The 19,105-nt window shown below is 31.6% G+C and overlaps 2 protein-coding genes across 4 annotated transcripts in view; one reads left to right on the top strand and one right to left on the bottom strand.

Moving 5' to 3' along the window:
* Positions 1-644: 644 nt before the first annotated feature.
* LOC125048561 overlaps positions 645-19,105 on the top strand; it is a 37,895-nt gene continuing 19,434 nt past the window's right edge. The window contains exons 1-4 of one of the 3 annotated variants that reach the window (XM_047647283.1): positions 645-894; positions 983-1,094; positions 1,217-1,348; positions 1,557-1,615. In XM_047647283.1, the coding sequence (XP_047503239.1) occupies positions 864-894; positions 983-1,094; positions 1,217-1,348; positions 1,557-1,615 (334 nt within the window). In that variant the 5' untranslated portion in view covers positions 645-863. The remainder of the gene's footprint in view (positions 895-982; positions 1,095-1,216; positions 1,349-1,556; positions 1,616-19,105) is intronic. The other 2 variants (XM_047647281.1, XM_047647285.1) reach the window with 2 other exon arrangements.
* LOC125048562 (ATP-dependent DNA helicase PIF1-like) lies at positions 7,330-13,612 on the bottom strand. The gene is made up of 3 exons (XM_047647286.1): positions 13,390-13,612; positions 11,853-12,415; positions 7,330-8,216 (listed from the first exon to the last, which is right to left on the bottom strand). Exons 2-3 carry the CDS (start codon positions 12,376-12,378, stop codon positions 7,786-7,788), a joined length of 957 nt encoding a protein of 318 aa, XP_047503242.1. The 5' UTR covers positions 12,379-12,415; positions 13,390-13,612; the 3' UTR covers positions 7,330-7,785.

Genomic DNA, 19,105 nt, shown 5'->3' with positions numbered 1-19,105 from the left:
CCTTTGCCCCGCATACCCAATACCAGTACCCCTCTTACGCAACGCCGTTATAAAAGGAAATGGACAATAGAGATCAGAAGCTTTGATCGGATATCTCATATCGGACTGGTCAATTCTCAACTAGTTAAGTTTATAATATAGATTATTTGTTCGTGCACCTAATATCGGGCCGATTAAATAGTTATATTTAGTTAAGTCTTAATTATTGTAAGTGATTAATTTAAGTAATTTAAACACATTTTGAGTTATTTTTGGGATCCACCGCTGGCCCACACTTAATTCATATTCCGACTCCCTCGGAGAAACACCACAAATACCCCGAACATATAGTCACTGGGCCCTTCGGGTTAGCCAGTCAGTGGTTAGATTGGTCGGGGATTCTCTCTAGGTTAGAGGTATAGGTGTCCAAAGTAGTTTTTAATAAATTATTGATTGAAGCTATAAATCTATTACTACCATCAGTGTTTAAATGAGCTTTTAGACACAAGAAGGTATGCTGTACATATTTTAAAAAGACTGTTTAAAACTTATTATTTGCCTAATTTCTTAAATTTTCCAACTAGTTGGCAACACTAAAACGACAATCTCATGTTCTTGACATTTGTTACTATAATGTTTGACAGAATGACAATGACTATTTCTAAATTCTATCAACTGTCACGGATCGACCGTTTAATTTCAATATTTGTGATTCTTGCTTGAAAAAGAAAAAAAACGATTGTAAAATACTATTTTTAGCCGGTCGTAGCATGTAACGAGTTAAATGAGAATTCATTCATTTCATATTGATAAACAAACAACCGAGGCCGTTAACGTGATCTAACAATCATAAATAACTTTTCAGTTCAACACAGAAAAGTAAAATGAGCCTTGAAGGAGATGGAATCCAGGACGGTTCGTGTTATTTAATTAGTTCAAATATAATTCACCGCGTTGGTATGCTTCCTGGTTCACCTATTTAAAGCATTATTTGTACTTTTAGAATACGCTGTCACAGCCCTTCAAATTTTCGAGTATTGTGGAGCCGATAGTTCTAGCTCGTTACGGGTGGATGCCCTTATGGACAAATTCGCGCCTTTCGTTAAAACTAACAAGTAAGTAATAGTAGTATTTTCAGAATGTCAAAAATAATAATGAGACGATCTCCGCAGATGTCCTTTATTACTTATTTATTGTGAAGAGTTTATAATAATTAATATCGTAAAAATATTTTTAGATCTGAATACAGTTATCTCAAGTCACTGTTAGATCCAGATCAAAACAATCCAGAAATTACAGTACCAAAATTGGCTGAAAGTTTGAATAAGTACAGTGAAAGCCAAAAAGTTAAGGTGGATCTAGAAGAAAGGTAAGGTTTATTGTGAATATGAATGTAGTTTAAATGATAAAAATCAAATAGTTTCAGACTTCCACTGCTATAGAACTAAATTAATTTAAATTTCTCTAGGATTAATCTAGAATCAGTTAAGGTAAAATTATAATAGTTATCAATAACATTAAAGTAATTCCTATTTTCAGTAAAGATAAATATTAATAATCATATTCATTTCTTACAGCTTTAATTTGAGAAATGGACAGGCTCCACATGATTCAGACTCTGGAATTTCAACTGATGGTAAATATCACCAAGTACTTAATTATTAAGTGGTGGCTAGACGATATAAATGTGACGGGTGATCCATGAATGCCAAATAAATTTGTATGCTGGCCTTAAAATATTATATTATGATAGCAGGTTTAAGTATTTTTGTCTTAGACCCTGATTAGACTATTTGCGTTTGGAACACTAGATTTTATGGTCTCATCTTTTATTTTGCCAAAAACATGAAGACCTTGATAAACATATATTCACGGTTAATAAGTTAGGATTATTATTATTGAGATGATTTCATCTCTTGTCTACAGGTTATCAAATGACCTTCTATTTTAAATTGTTTTGATTATAATTGTGATAAGGACGTTCCAGGCTGTTGAGTTTATTTTAACACTTTGGCCTAGGGTCAATTAAAATTAGTACAGCAGTTAGTCTTTTTGATACATATTTTTAAATAACCCCTTGTGCCTGCAATATTTTTAAATTAAGTTAAGATTTTCAACACTGCCATAGTATGAAAAAAAGCTTTACCTTCTTTATAAATACAGGTTAAAGATAAAATACTCACAGGATTTATGAGTATATTTGTATTAACAAAAAATATTACTTTGTTTTTTTTAATTACCTTTTATTTTGTTAGTTAATATTTTTTAATGAATGGTTCTCGTGACCTCTGAGAGCCTTAGTAACCCACACTTTAAAATTACCTAACTAATTGAGGCTCGCATTTATAATATAGACTAGCTAAAAAACCCGGCTTCGCCCGGGAGTTGATATGAGATGACGTGGTAGAGTCGAAATAAAAAAATAAACTATGACGTGAAAAGTAAAAAAAAAGTTTATTGAAAACGTTTTCTCATTATTTACAATACTTGTTTATAAACAACATTTTTCATTTTATTGTCCGGAGTATATATACATAAATTTTTCGGATTTCCTACTCTTGAGCAAGCTACATATAGCTGACCGTGAGAGAAGCAGGATTCTTTGAGGTTAATGCCACAATATTTTAAAGTTTGTCCTTGCGCTTTGTTAATTGTAAAACTAAAGGCTAATTTTATTGGAAACTGCAGTCTTTTAAATTGAAATGGCAATTCCGAAGAGATCAGAGGTATTCTAGGTATAAATACTGTCTGTCCTTTGGTCTTTCCAGAAATAAGTTCAGCTTCAATGATATTATTCGATAGCTGTTTTACGATCATTCTAGTTCCATTTCATAATTTTGGGGAGTTGAGATTTCTGAGTAGTATGATTGGAGTTCCAATTTTCAGACGAAGGCAGTGTAATGGCATTCCTGGTACTTGTAAAGAGTTTAGAAATTCAGTGGGGAAGTTGACACTTTCTTCAATGGATACCATCGTGTCGATCGATTTATATATTTTCTCTTCACCAGGTATTTTCTTTAGAATATTAAAATTGATATCGTCAACAATATTATTTTTAGTGGCCAAAATTGCTCTTTGAAATAACCACTCTGCATTAGTATAGTTCTGAATAATATTTGGATAAATTTTGTCGATTAGTTCGTCTTCAGTAGTGGCTATATTACAGAAATCACTATTAAGTTCAATGAGGCCGGTCGTTTGGTCAGTAGGATATGTACCTTCGCCGATTTGTAAAAGTATTTTAGCAAATTGTGCTGTTGTTTCATCTCTTGATAATTCAACTCTCATGTTTTTTGTTAATTGCAGTATTTGTACTTGTGGCCAGAGATGTGATATTTTCAAGCAAGCATTGATCTCGTCTGCTGATGTTGACTTGGGAATAACTGGAAGTGTTTGTCGAAAATCTCCTGAGAGTATGAGTAGAGCTCCTCCCATTATTTCAGAGTTTTTTCGCAATTCTTGTTCCTTATATCTTTAGAAACACGCCCTTTAGATTAAAACGGGAACTTTCTAGCTTCTGTAGCGGTAGCGTATGTAGTAAAGGCGCGAAATTTAAAAACCTAAATTTTTTAATATTTTGAGAACTAATTTGGATAACTAAAATTATGTCGCTTTAACTCCAAAATATAAGTTAGCTAATGACGTATAAATACACAAAATTTAATAACTTTTTTATAGCAACAAATTAAATTTAAGACTTTATTGAAATTGGTCTAAGATCCCGCTATACAACGACCTTCACCGAGATGCTTATTTAATGAAACTTATTTTATATATAATTTAATATGTCAATAAATATAATCCATATGGGTTGCCTAGCAAATTTTGAGTCCAGAGTATTTTTAATTAATTTAAAAAAAAAATATTTTTTTAAACATTTCACCGGTATGATTATTAGATAAATTCTATACCAATCGAAAGTATGAAGCCCATAGAATATGCAAAAGTTAGGTTGTTTTTAATCAATTAATTATTTATGTGTATATTTTTTGTGACACTAAAGTATATATACATCTTTAGTATAAAAGAAGGTTATAGTGATACATATATAATACTACCCTGATTAAAAATATTGATTGAAAAAAGTTCAAAAAATTTACTACATGCTAATTATAAAAAAAATTTTTTTTTTAAATATTAATTAAACATACTCTGGACTGAAATTTGCTAGGCAACCCATATGGATTATATTTATTGACATATTAAATTAAATATAAAATAAGTTTCATTAAATAAGCATCTCGGTGAAGGTCGTTGTATAGCGGGATCTTATACTAAATTGGAATTTTAAATTTCGTGTCACTACTACACATGCTACAATTGCTCGCAACGCTTTTGGAAATGCAACCCAAACAATCGTTGTCCTGAATGAAGTTCAAATATTCGATAACAGATGGCGCCACTATACTTAATTTCCAAGTTGTAGGGTTGGAAAGTTCCTTATATCTTTAGAAACACGCCCTTTAGATTAAAACGGGAACTTTCTAGCTTCTGTAGCGGTAGCGTATGTAGTAAAGGCGCGAAATTTAAAAACCTAAATTTTTAAATATTTTGAGAACTAATTTGGATAACTAAAATTATGTCGCTTTAACTCCAAAATATACGTTAAATAATGACGTATAAATACACAAAATTTAACAACTTTATTATAGTAACAAATGAAATTTAAGATTTTACTGAAATTGGAATTTTAAATTTCGCGCCACTACTACACATGCTGCAATGGCTCACAACTATGGAGAATATACACTATGACTATTGGAGTGTATAGTCTCCATAGTTGTCTTGAACGAAGTTCAAATATTCGATAACAGATGGCGCCACTGCACTTAATTTCCAAGTTGAAGGGTCGGAAAGTCCCTTATATCTTTAAAAACATGCCCTTTAGATTAAAACGGGAACTTTCTTGTTCGAGGGGGGATAAAGGGCTATCACACCATATAAGTCCCTTTATCGTGTCGGGACTCCTTTTTAAGTTTTATCGGCATGCACATTTTATCGACTTAGTTTTATTATATACTAGCTAAAAAACCCGGCTTCGCCCGGGAGTTGATATGAGATGACGTGGTAGAGTCGAAATAAAAAAATAAACTATGACGTAAAAAGTAAAAAAAAAGTTTATTGAAAACGTTTTCTCATTATTTACAATACTTGTTTATAAACAACATTTTTCATTTTATTGTCCGGAGTATATATACATAAATTTTTCGGATTTCCTACTCTTGAGCAAGCTACATATAGCTGACCGTGAGAGAAGCAGGATTCTTTGAGGTTAATGCCACAATATTTTAAAGTTTGTCCTTGCGCTTTGTTAATTGTAAAACTAAAGGCTAATTTTATTGGAAACTGCAGTCTTTTAAATTGAAATGGCAATTCCGAAGAGATCAGAGGTATTCTAGGTATAAATACTGTCTGTCCTTTGGTCTTTCCAGAAATAAGTTCAGCTTCAATGATATTATTCGATAGCTGTTTTACGATCATTCTAGTTCCATTTCATAATTTTGGGGAGTTGAGATTTCTGAGTAGTATGATTGGAGTTCCAATTTTCAGACGAAGGCAGTGTAATGGCATTCCTGGTACTTGTAAAGAGTTTAGAAATTCAGTGGGGAAGTTGACACTTTCTTCAATGGATACCATCGTGTCGATCGATTTATATATTTTCTCTTCACCAGGTATTTTCTTTAGAATATTAAAATTGATATCGTCAACAATATTATTTTTAGTGGCCAAAATTGCTCTTTGAAATAACCACTCTGCATTAGTATAGTTCTGAATAATATTTGGATAAATTTTGTCGATTAGTTCGTCTTCAGTAGTGGCTATATTACAGAAATCACTATTAAGTTCAATGAGGCCGGTCGTTTGGTCAGTAGGATATGTACCTTCGCCGATTTGTAAAAGTATTTTAGCAAATTGTGCTGTTGTTTCATCTCTTGATAATTCAACTCTCATGTTTTTTGTTAATTGCAGTATTTGTACTTGTGGCCAGAGATGTGATATTTTCAAGCAAGCATTGATCTCGTCTGCTGATGTTGACTTGGGAATAACTGGAAGTGTTTGTCGAAAATCTCCTGAGAGTATGAGTAGAGCTCCTCCCATTATTTCAGAGTTTTTTCGCAATTCTTGTTCCTTATATCTTTAGAAACACGCCCTTTAGATTAAAACGGGAACTTTCTAGCTTCTGTAGCGGTAGCGTATGTAGTAAAGGCGCGAAATTTAAAAACCTAAATTTTTTAATATTTTGAGAACTAATTTGGATAACTAAAATTATGTCGCTTTAACTCCAAAATATAAGTTAGCTAATGACGTATAAATACACAAAATTTAATAACTTTTTTATAGTAACAAATTAAATTTAAGACTTTATTGAAATTGGTCTAAGATCCCGCTATACAACGACCTTCACCGAGATGCTTATTTAATGAAACTTATTTTATATATAATTTAATATGTCAATAAATATAATCCATATGGGTTGCCTAGCAAATTTTGAGTCCAGAGTATTTTTAATTAATTTTAAAAAAAAATATTTTTTTAAACATTTCACCGGTATGATTATTAGATAAATTCTATACCAATCGAAAGTATGAAGCCCATAGAATATGCAAAAGTTAGGTTGTTTTTAATCAATTAATTATTTATGTGTATATTTTTTGTGACACTAAAGTATATATACATCTTTAGTATAAAAGAAGGTTATAGTGATACATATATAATACTACCCTGATTAAAAATATTGATTGAAAAAAGTTCAAAAAATTTACTACATGCTAATTATAAAAAAATTTTTTTTTTTAAATATTAATTAAACATACTCTGGACTGAAATTTGCTAGGCAACCCATATGGATTATATTTATTGACATATTAAATTAAATATAAAATAAGTTTCATTAAATAAGCATCTCGGTGAAGGTCGTTGTATAGCGGGATCTTATACTAAATTGGAATTTTAAATTTCGTGTCACTACTACACATGCTACAATTGCTCGCAACGCTTTTGGAAATGCAACCCAAACAATCGTTGTCCTGAATGAAGTTCAAATATTCGATAACAGATGGCGCCACTATACTTAATTTCCAAGTTGTAGGGTTGGAAAGTTCCTTATATCTTTAGAAACACGCCCTTTAGATTAAAACGGGAACTTTCTAGCTTCTGTAGCGGTAGCGTATGTAGTAAAGGCGCGAAATTTAAAAACCTAAATTTTTAAATATTTTGAGAACTAATTTGGATAACTAAAATTATGTCGCTTTAACTCCAAAATATACGTTAAATAATGACGTATAAATACACAAAATTTAACAACTTTATTATAGTAACAAATGAAATTTAAGATTTTACTGAAATTGGAATTTTAAATTTCGCGCCACTACTACACATGCTGCAATGGCTCACAACTATGGAGACTATACACTATGACTATTGGAGTGTATAGTCTCCATAGTTGTCTTGAACGAAGTTCAAATATTCGATAACAGATGGCGCCACTGCACTTAATTTCCAAGTTGAAGGGTCGGAAAGTCCCTTATATCTTTAAAAACATGCCCTTTAGATTAAAACGGGAACTTTCTTGTTCGAGGGGGGATAAAGGGCTATCACACCATATAAGTCCCTTTATCGTGTCGGGACTCCTTTTTAAGTTTTATCGGCATGCACATTTTATCGACTTAGTTTTATTATATACTAGCTAAAAAACCCGGCTTCGCCCGGGAGTTGATATGAGATGACGTGGTAGAGTCGAAATAAAAAAATAAACTATGACGTAAAAAGTAAAAAAAAAGTTTATTGAAAACGTTTTCTCATTATTTACAATACTTGTTTATAAACAACATTTTTCATTTTATTGTCCGGAGTATATATACATAAATTTTTCGGATTTCCTACTCTTGAGCAAGCTACATATAGCTGACCGTGAGAGAAGCAGGATTCTTTGAGGTTAATGCCACAATATTTTAAAGTTTGTCCTTGCGCTTTGTTAATTGTAAAACTAAAGGCTAATTTTATTGGAAACTGCAGTCTTTTAAATTGAAATGGCAATTCCGAAGAGATCCGAGGTATTCTAGGTATAAATACTGTCTGTCCTTTGGTCTTTCCAGAAATAAGTTCAGCTTCAATGATATTATTCGATAGCTGTTTTACGATCATTCTAGTTCCATTACATAATTTTGGGGAGTTGAGATTTCTGAGTAGTATGATTGGAGTTCCAATTTTCAGACGAAGGCAGTGTAATGGCATTCCTGGTACAGTAGAACCTCGTTAAGTCGAACCTCGATAAGTCAAAAACCTCAAAATCTCGAAAAAATGTTTTGTTCCCTTCCCTTAAAACACCAAAACCTCCATTACTTGAAATCTTGACCCTCTGTTAATCGAAATAATCACCGAGTCCCTCCAAGCCATTTTGGTACATATTTTCACTCTATAACTCGAAAAATTAAATTTGACCTCTGTATCTCGAACATAGGAACGTTTTATTTTACAACCTTTACAACTTGATCATTTGGAATTTATTATCTCTATTGTTCTAACAAAAATAAGTTATCGACTTTAAGAACTTGCCGACAATGTGAGTACACTATTGTTTCTTAGAAAACATTTTAGGAGTATACAATAATAAATTTATGACTCATGGAAACACGTGTTTGCTTGCTTTGCGTCAGGTGTTCAATTTTGTTTCCCTTTGAAATTTAGCTAAGCCAGTCATTTGTTTTCGACTTAAATACTGTCAGAAGTAGTTTGGTTCTACTGCAATACACATCAATTAGTACAACAGTTAACATGAGTGCTGTGAAACGTAAACTAAAAACTTTGAGAGGCGCGAACCGCATTGAATACCTTACGTAATTTTATAGAGCAAACCAGTAACTCTGAAGAAGAAGAATTTTCTGCTCTTTATAGATTAGACAATGCTATAGATAGAGAACAACCAAATTATCTAAAGCAAAAAAAAATTACTGACTTTTATTAATGCCATATTTTTTATTTTAAAATGATTTGAAATAATGTTGATTTATAATAAATAAAAATATGTTTGTCACCTCTGCAAGTTGAATTTTTATTTATTTTACCTCTCTAACTCAAAATTTATAAGAATAAACCTCAAACTCTTTATGTCGAATCAAAATCCGCCTAAGTCGAAATCCTCCATAAGTTGAAAACTCTATAACTCGAATTTTTTGGCGTCTCCCTTGATGTTCGACTTATAGAGGTTCTACTGTACTTGTAAAGAGTTTAGAAATTCAGTGGGGAAGTTGACACTTTCTTCAATGGATACCATCGTGTCGATCGATTTATATATTTTCTCTTCACCAGGTATTTTCTTTAGAATATTAAAATTGATATCGTCAACAATATTATTTTTAGTGGCCAAAATTGCTCTTTGAAATAACCACTCTGCATTAGTATAGTTCTGAATAATATTTGGATAAATTTTGTCGATTAGTTCGTCTTCAGTAGTGGCTATATTACAGAAATCACTATTAAGTTCAATGAGGCCGGTCGTTTGGTCAGTAGGATATGTACCTTCGCCGATTTGTAAAAGTATTTTAGCAAATTGTGCTGTTGTTTCATCTCTTGATAATTCAACTCTCATGTTTTTTGTTAATTGCAGTATTTGTACTTGTGGCCAGAGATGTGATATTTTCAAGCAAGCATTGATCTCGTCTGCTGATGTTGACTTGGGAATAACTGGAAGTGTTTGTCGAAAATCTCCTGAGAGTATGAGTAGAGCTCCTCCCATTATTTCAGAGTTTTTTCGCAATTCTTGTTCCTTATATCTTTAGAAACACGCCCTTTAGATTAAAACGGGAACTTTCTAGCTTCTGTAGCGGTAGCGTATGTAGTAAAGGCGCGAAATTTAAAAACCTAAATTTTTTAATATTTTGAGAACTAATTTGGATAACTAAAATTATGTCGCTTTAACTCCAAAATATAAGTTAGCTAATGACGTATAAATACACAAAATTTAATAACTTTTTTATAGCAACAAATTAAATTTAAGACTTTATTGAAATTGGTCTAAGATCCCGCTATACAACGACCTTCACCGAGATGCTTATTTAATGAAACTTATTTTATATATAATTTAATATGTCAATAAATATAATCCATATGGGTTGCCTAGCAAATTTTGGTCCAGAGTATTTTTAATTAATTTTAAAAAAAAATATTTTTTTAAACATTTCACCGGTATGATTATTAGATAAATTCTATACCAATCGAAAGTATGAAGCCCATAGAATATGCAAAAGTTAGGTTGTTTTTAATCAATTAATTATTTATGTGTATATTTTTTGTGACACTAAAGTATATATACATCTTTAGTATAAAAGAAGGTTATAGTGATACATATATAATACTACCCTGATTAAAAATATTGATTGAAAAAAGTTCAAAAAATTTACTACATGCTAATTATAAAAAAAATTTTTTTTTTAAATATTAATTAAACATACTCTGGACTGAAATTTGCTAGGCAACCCATATGGATTATATTTATTGACATATTAAATTAAATATAAAATAAGTTTCATTAAATAAGCATCTCGGTGAAGGTCGTTGTATAGCGGGATCTTATACTAAATTGGAATTTTAAATTTCGTGTCACTACTACACATGCTACAATTGCTCGCAACGCTTTTGGAAATGCAACCCAAACAATCGTTGTCCTGAATGAAGTTCAAATATTCGATAACAGATGGCGCCACTATACTTAATTTCCAAGTTGTAGGGTTGGAAAGTTCCTTATATCTTTAGAAACACGCCCTTTAGATTAAAACGGGAACTTTCTAGCTTCTGTAGCGGTAGCGTATGTAGTAAAGGCGCGAAATTTAAAAACCTAAATTTTTAAATATTTTGAGAACTAATTTGGATAACTAAAATTATGTCGCTTTAACTCCAAAATATACGTTAAATAATGACGTATAAATACACAAAATTTAACAACTTTATTATAGTAACAAATGAAATTTAAGATTTTACTGAAATTGGAATTTTAAATTTCGCGCCACTACTACACATGCTGCAATGGCTCACAACTATGGAGACTATACACTATGACTATTGGAGTGTATAGTCTCCATAGTTGTCTTGAACGAAGTTCAAATATTCTATAACAGATGGCGCCACTGCACTTAATTTCCAAGTTGAAGGGTCGGAAAGTCCCTTATATCTTTAAAAACATGCCCTTTAGATTAAAACGGGAACTTTCTTGTTCGAGGGGGGATAAAGGGCTATCACACCATATAAGTCCCTTTATCGTGTCGGGACTCCTTTTTAAGTTTTATCGGCATGCACATTTTATCGACTTAGTTTTATTATATACTAGCTAAAAAACCCGGCTTCGCCCGGGAGTTGATATGAGATGACGTGGTAGAGTCGAAATAAAAAAATAAACTATGACGTAAAAAGTAAAAAAAAAGTTTATTGAAAACGTTTTCTCATTATTTACAATACTTGTTTATAAACAACATTTTTCATTTTATTGTCCGGAGTATATATACATAAATTTTTCGGATTTCCTACTCTTGAGCAAGCTACATATAGCTGACCGTGAGAGAAGCAGGATTCTTTGAGGTTAATGCCACAATATTTTAAAGTTTGTCCTTGCGCTTTGTTAATTGTAAAACTAAAGGCTAATTTTATTGGAAACTGCAGTCTTTTAAATTGAAATGGCAATTCCGAAGAGATCAGAGGTATTCTAGGTATAAATACTGTCTGTCCTTTGGTCTTTCCAGAAATAAGTTCAGCTTCAATGATATTATTCGATAGCTGTTTTACGATCATTCTAGTTCCATTTCATAATTTTGGGGAGTTGAGATTTCTGAGTAGTATGATTGGAGTTCCAATTTTCAGACGAAGGCAGTGTAATGGCATTCCTGGTACTTGTAAAGAGTTTAGAAATTCAGTGGGGAAGTTGACACTTTCTTCAATGGATACCATCGTGTCGATCGATTTATATATTTTCTCTTCACCAGGTATTTTCTTTAGAATATTAAAATTGATATCGTCAACAATATTATTTTTAGTGGCCAAAATTGCTCTTTGAAATAACCACTCTGCATTAGTATAGTTCTGAATAATATTTGGATAAATTTTGTCGATTAGTTCGTCTTCAGTAGTGGCTATATTACAGAAATCACTATTAAGTTCAATGAGGCCGGTCGTTTGGTCAGTAGGATATGTACCTTCGCCGATTTGTAAAAGTATTTTAGCAAATTGTGCTGTTGTTTCATCTCTTGATAATTCAACTCTCATGTTTTTTGTTAATTGCAGTATTTGTACTTGTGGCCAGAGATGTGATATTTTCAAGCAAGCATTGATCTCGTCTGCTGATGTTGACTTGGGAATAACTGGAAGTGTTTGTCGAAAATCTCCTGAGAGTATGAGTAGAGCTCCTCCCATTATTTCAGAGTTTTTTCGCAATTCTTGTTCCTTATATCTTTAGAAACACGCCCTTTAGATTAAAACGGGAACTTTCTAGCTTCTGTAGCGGTAGCGTATGTAGTAAAGGCGCGAAATTTAAAAACCTAAATTTTTTAATATTTTGAGAACTAATTTGGATAACTAAAATTATGTCGCTTTAACTCCAAAATATAAGTTAGCTAATGACGTATAAATACACAAAATTTAATAACTTTTTTATAGTAACAAATTAAATTTAAGACTTTATTGAAATTGGTCTAAGATCCCGCTATACAACGACCTTCACCGAGATGCTTATTTAATGAAACTTATTTTATATATAATTTAATATGTCAATAAATATAATCCATATGGGTTGCCTAGCAAATTTTGAGTCCAGAGTATTTTTAATTAATTTTAAAAAAAAATATTTTTTTAAACATTTCACCGGTATGATTATTAGATAAATTCTATACCAATCGAAAGTATGAAGCCCATAGAATATGCAAAAGTTAGGTTGTTTTTAATCAATTAATTATTTATGTGTATATTTTTTGTGACACTAAAGTATATATACATCTTTAGTATAAAAGAAGGTTATAGTGATACATATATAATACTACCCTGATTAAAAATATTGATTGAAAAAAGTTCAAAAAATTTACTACATGCTAATTATAAAAAAATTTTTTTTTTTAAATATTAATTAAACATACTCTGGACTGAAATTTGCTAGGCAACCCATATGGATTATATTTATTGACATATTAAATTAAATATAAAATAAGTTTCATTAAATAAGCATCTCGGTGAAGGTCGTTGTATAGCGGGATCTTATACTAAATTGGAATTTTAAATTTCGTGTCACTACTACACATGCTACAATTGCTCGCAACGCTTTTGGAAATGCAACCCAAACAATCGTTGTCCTGAATGAAGTTCAAATATTCGATAACAGATGGCGCCACTATACTTAATTTCCAAGTTGTAGGGTTGGAAAGTTCCTTATATCTTTAGAAACACGCCCTTTAGATTAAAACGGGAACTTTCTAGCTTCTGTAGCGGTAGCGTATGTAGTAAAGGCGCGAAATTTAAAAACCTAAATTTTTAAATATTTTGAGAACTAATTTGGATAACTAAAATTATGTCGCTTTAACTCCAAAATATACGTTAAATAATGACGTATAAATACACAAAATTTAACAACTTTATTATAGTAACAAATGAAATTTAAGATTTTACTGAAATTGGAATTTTAAATTTCGCGCCACTACTACACATGCTGCAATGGCTCACAACTATGGAGACTATACACTATGACTATTGGAGTGTATAGTCTCCATAGTTGTCTTGAACGAAGTTCAAATATTCGATAACAGATGGCGCCACTGCACTTAATTTCCAAGTTGAAGGGTCGGAAAGTCCCTTATATCTTTAAAAACATGCCCTTTAGATTAAAACGGGAACTTTCTTGTTCGAGGGGGGATAAAGGGCTATCACACCATATAAGTCCCTTTATCGTGTCGGGACTCCTTTTTAAGTTTTATCGGCATGCACATTTTATCGACTTAGTTTTATTATATACTAGCTAAAAAACCCGGCTTCGCCCGGGAGTTGATATGAGATGACGTGGTAGAGTCGAAATAAAAAAATAAACTATGACGTAAAAAGTAAAAAAAAAGTTTATTGAAAACGTTTTCTCATTATTTACAATACTTGTTTATAAACAACATTTTTCATTTTATTGTCCGGAGTATATATACATAAATTTTTCGGATTTCCTACTCTTGAGCAAGCTACATATAGCTGACCGTGAGAGAAGCAGGATTCTTTGAGGTTAATGCCACAATATTTTAAAGTTTGTCCTTGCGCTTTGTTAATTGTAAAACTAAAGGCTAATTTTATTGGAAACTGCAGTCTTTTAAATTGAAATGGCAATTCCGAAGAGATCCGAGGTATTCTAGGTATAAATACTGTCTGTCCTTTGGTCTTTCCAGAAATAAGTTCAGCTTCAATGATATTATTCGATAGCTGTTTTACGATCATTCTAGTTCCATTACATAATTTTGGGGAGTTGAGATTTCTGAGTAGTATGATTGGAGTTCCAATTTTCAGACGAAGGCAGTGTAATGGCATTCCTGGTACAGTAGAACCTCGTTAAGTCGAACCTCGATAAGTCAAAAACCTCAAAATCTCGAAAAAATGTTTTGTTCCCTTCCCTTAAAACACCAAAACCTCCATTACTTGAAATCTTGACCCTCTGTTAATCGAAATAATCACCGAGTCCCTCCAAGCCATTTTGGTACATATTTTCACTCTATAACTCGAAAAATTAAATTTGACCTCTGTATCTCGAACATAGGAACGTTTTATTTTACAACCTTTACAACTTGATCATTTGGAATTTATTATCTCTATTGTTCTAACAAAAATAAGTTATCGACTTTAAGAACTTGCCGACAATGTGAGTACACTATTGTTTCTTAGAAAACATTTTAGGAGTATACAATAATAAATTTATGACTCATGGAAACACGTGTTTGCTTGCTTTGCGTCAGGTGTTCAATTTTGTTTCCCTTTGAAATTTAGCTAAGCCAGTCATTTGTTTTCGACTTAAATACTGTCAGAAGTAGTTTGGTTCTACTGCAATACACATCAATTAGTACAACAGTTAACATGAGTGCTGTGAAACGTAAACTAAAAACTTTGAGAGGCGCGAACCGCATTGAATACCTTACGTAATTTTATAGAGCAAACCAGTAACTCTGAAGAAGAAGAATTTTCTGCTCTTTATAGATTAGACAATGCTATAGATAGAGAACAACCAAATTATCTAAAGCAAAAAAAAATTACTGACTTTTATTAATGCCATATTTTTTATTTTAAAATGATTTGAAATAATGTTGATTTATAATAAATAAAAATATGTTTGTCACCTCTGCAAGTTGAATTTTTATTTATTTTACCTCTCTAACTCAAAATTTATAAGAATAAACCTCAAACTCTTTATGTCGAATCAAAATCCGCCTAAGTCGAAATCCTCCATAAGTTGAAAACTCTATAACTCGAATTTTTTGGCGTCTCCCTTGATGTTCGACTTATAGAGGTTCTACTGTACTTGTAAAGAGTTTAGAAATTCAGTGGGGAAGTTGACACTTTCTTCAATGGATACCATCGTGTCGATCGATTTATATATTTTCTCTTCACCAGGTATTTTCTTTAGAATATTAAAATTGATATCGTCAACAATATTATTTTTAGTGGCCAAAATTGCTCTTTGAAATAACCACTCTGCATTAGTATAGTTCTGAATAATATTTGGATAAATTTTGTCGATTAGTTCGTCTTCAGTAGTGGCTATATTACAGAAATCACTATTAAGTTCAATGAGGCCGGTCGTTTGGTCAGTAGGATATGTACCTTCGCCGATTTGTAAAAGTATTTTAGCAAATTGTGCTGTTGTTTCATCTCTTGATAATTCAACTCTCATGTTTTTTGTTAATTGCAGTATTTGTACTTGTGGCCAGAGATGTGATATTTTCAAGCAAGCATTGATCTCGTCTGCTGATGTTGACTTGGGAATAACTGGAAGTGTTTGTCGAAAATCTCCTGAGAGTATGAGTAGAGCTCCTCCCATTATTTCAGAGTTTTTTCGCAATTCTTGTTCCTTATATCTTTAGAAACACGCCCTTTAGATTAAAACGGGAACTTTCTAGCTTCTGTAGCGGTAGCGTATGTAGTAAAGGCGCGAAATTTAAAAACCTAAATTTTTTAATATTTTGAGAACTAATTTGGATAACTAAAATTATGTCGCTTTAACTCCAAAATATAAGTTAGCTAATGACGTATAAATACACAAAATTTAATAACTTTTTTATAGCAACAAATTAAATTTAAGACTTTATTGAAATTGGTCTAAGATCCCGCTATACAACGACCTTCACCGAGATGCTTATTTAATGAAACTTATTTTATATATAATTTAATATGTCAATAAATATAATCCATATGGGTTGCCTAGCAAATTTTGGTCCAGAGTATTTTTAATTAATTTTAAAAAAAAATATTTTTTTAAACATTTCACCGGTATGATTATTAGATAAATTCTATACCAATCGAAAGTATGAAGCCCATAGAATATGCAAAAGTTAGGTTGTTTTTAATCAATTAATTATTTATGTGTATATTTTTTGTGACACTAAAGTATATATACATCTTTAGTATAAAAGAAGGTTATAGTGATACATATATAATACTACCCTGATTAAAAATATTGATTGAAAAAAGTTCAAAAAATTTACTACATGCTAATTATAAAAAAAATTTTTTTTTTAAATATTAATTAAACATACTCTGGACTGAAATTTGCTAGGCAACCCATATGGATTATATTTATTGACATATTAAATTAAATATAAAATAAGTTTCATTAAATAAGCATCTCGGTGAAGGTCGTTGTATAGCGGGATCTTATACTAAATTGGAATTTTAAATTTCGTGTCACTACTACACATGCTACAATTGCTCGCAACGCTTTTGGAAATGCAACCCAAACAATCGTTGTCCTGAATGAAGTTCAAATATTCGATAACAGATGGCGCCACTATACTTAATTTCCAAGTTGTAGGGTTGGAAAGTTCCTTATATCTTTAGAAACACGCCCTTTAGATTAAAACGGGAACTTTCTAGCTTCTGTAGCGGTAGCGTATGTAGTAAAGGCGCGAAATTTAAAAACCTAAATTTTTAAATATTTTGAGAACTAATTTGGATAACTAAAATTATGTCGCTTTAACTCCAAAATATACGTTAAATAATGACGTATAAATACACAAAATTTAACAACTTTATTATAGTAACAAATGAAATTTAAGATTTTACTGAAATTGGAATTTTAAATTTCGCGCCACTACTACACATGCTGCAATGGCTCACAACTATGGAGACTATACACTATGACTATTGGAGTGTATAGTCTCCATAGTTGTCTTGAACGAAGTTCAAATATTCGATAACAGATGGCGCCACTGCACTTAATTTCCAAGTTGAAGGGTCGGAAAGTCCCTTATATCTTTAAAAACATGCCCTTTAGATTAAAACGGGAACTTTCTTGTTCGAGGGGGGATAAAGGGCTATCACACCATATAAGTCCCTTTATCGTGTCGGGACTCCTTTTTAAGTTTTATCGGCATGCACATTTTATCGACTTAGTTTTATTATATACTAGCTAAAAAACCCGGCTTCGCCCGGGAGTTGATATGAGATGACGTGGTAGAGTCGAAATAAAAAAATAAACTATGACGTAAAAAGTAAAAAAAAAGTTTATTGAAAACGTTTTCTCATTATTTACAATACTTGTTTATAAACAACATTTTTCATTTTATTGTCCGGAGTATATATACATAAATTTTTCGGATTTCCTACTCTTGAGCAAGCTACATATAGCTGACCGTGAGAGAAGCAGGATTCTTTGAGGTTAATGCCACAATATTTTAAAGTTTGTCCTTGCGCTTTGTTAATTGTAAAACTAAAGGCTAATTTTATTGGAAACTGCAGTCTTTTAAATTGAAATGGCAATTCCGAAGAGATCCGAGGTATTCTAGGTATAAATACTGTCTGTCCTTTGGTCTTTCCAGAAATAAGTTCAGCTTCAATGATATTATTCGATAGCTGTTTTACGATCATTCTAGTTCCATTACATAATTTTGGGGAGTTGAGATTTCTGAGTAGTATGATTGGAGTTCCAATTTTCAGACGAAGGCAGTGTAATGGCATTCCTGGTACAGTAGAACCTCGTTAAGTCGAACCTCGATAAGTCAAAAACCTCAAAATCTCGAAAAAATGTTTTGTTCCCTTCCCTTAAAACACCAAAACCTCCATTACTTGAAATCTTGACCCTCTGTTAATCGAAATAATCACCGAGTCCCTCCAAGCCATTTTGGTACATATTTTCACTCTATAACTCGAAAAATTAAATTTGACCTCTGTATCTCGAACATAGGAACGTTTTATTTTACAACCTTTACAACTTGATCATTTGGAATTTATTATCTCTATTGTTCTAACAAAAATAAGTTATCGACTTTAAGAACTTGCCGACAATGTGAGTACACTATTGTTTCTTAGAAAACATTTTAGGAGTATACAATAATAAATTTATGACTCATGGAAACACGTGTTTGCTTGCTTTGCGTCAGGTGTTCAATTTTGTTTCCCTTTGAAATTTAGCTAAGCCAGTCATTTGTTTTCGACTTAAATACTGTCAGAAGTAGTTTGGTTCTACTGCAATACACATCAATTAGTACAACAGTTAACATGAGTGCTGTGAAACGTAAACTAAAAACTTTGAGAGGCGCGAACCGCATTGAATACCTTACGTAATTTTATAGAGCAAACCAGTAACTCTGAAGAAGAAGAATTTTCTGCTCTTTATAGATTAGACAATGCTATAGATAGAGAACAACCAAATTATCTAAAGCAAAAAAAAATTACTGACTTTTATTAATGCCATATTTTTTATTTTAAAATGATTTGAAATAATGTTGATTTATAATAAATAAAAATATGTTTGTCACCTCTGCAAGTTGAATTTTTATTTATTTTACCTCTCTAACTCAAAATTTATAAGAATAAACCTCAAACTCTTTATGTCGAATCAAAATCCGCCTAAGTCGAAATCCTCCATAAGTTGAAAACTCTATAACTCGAATTTTTTGGCGTCTCCCTTGAT

The sequence above is a fragment of the Pieris napi genome, chromosome 4, assembly GCF_905475465.1.
Source record: "Pieris napi chromosome 4, ilPieNapi1.2, whole genome shotgun sequence".
Lineage (NCBI taxonomy): Eukaryota > Metazoa > Arthropoda > Insecta > Lepidoptera > Pieridae > Pieris > Pieris napi.
The sequence above is the reverse complement of the archived record's forward strand: the minus strand, read 5'-3'. Positions and strand labels throughout refer to the sequence as shown.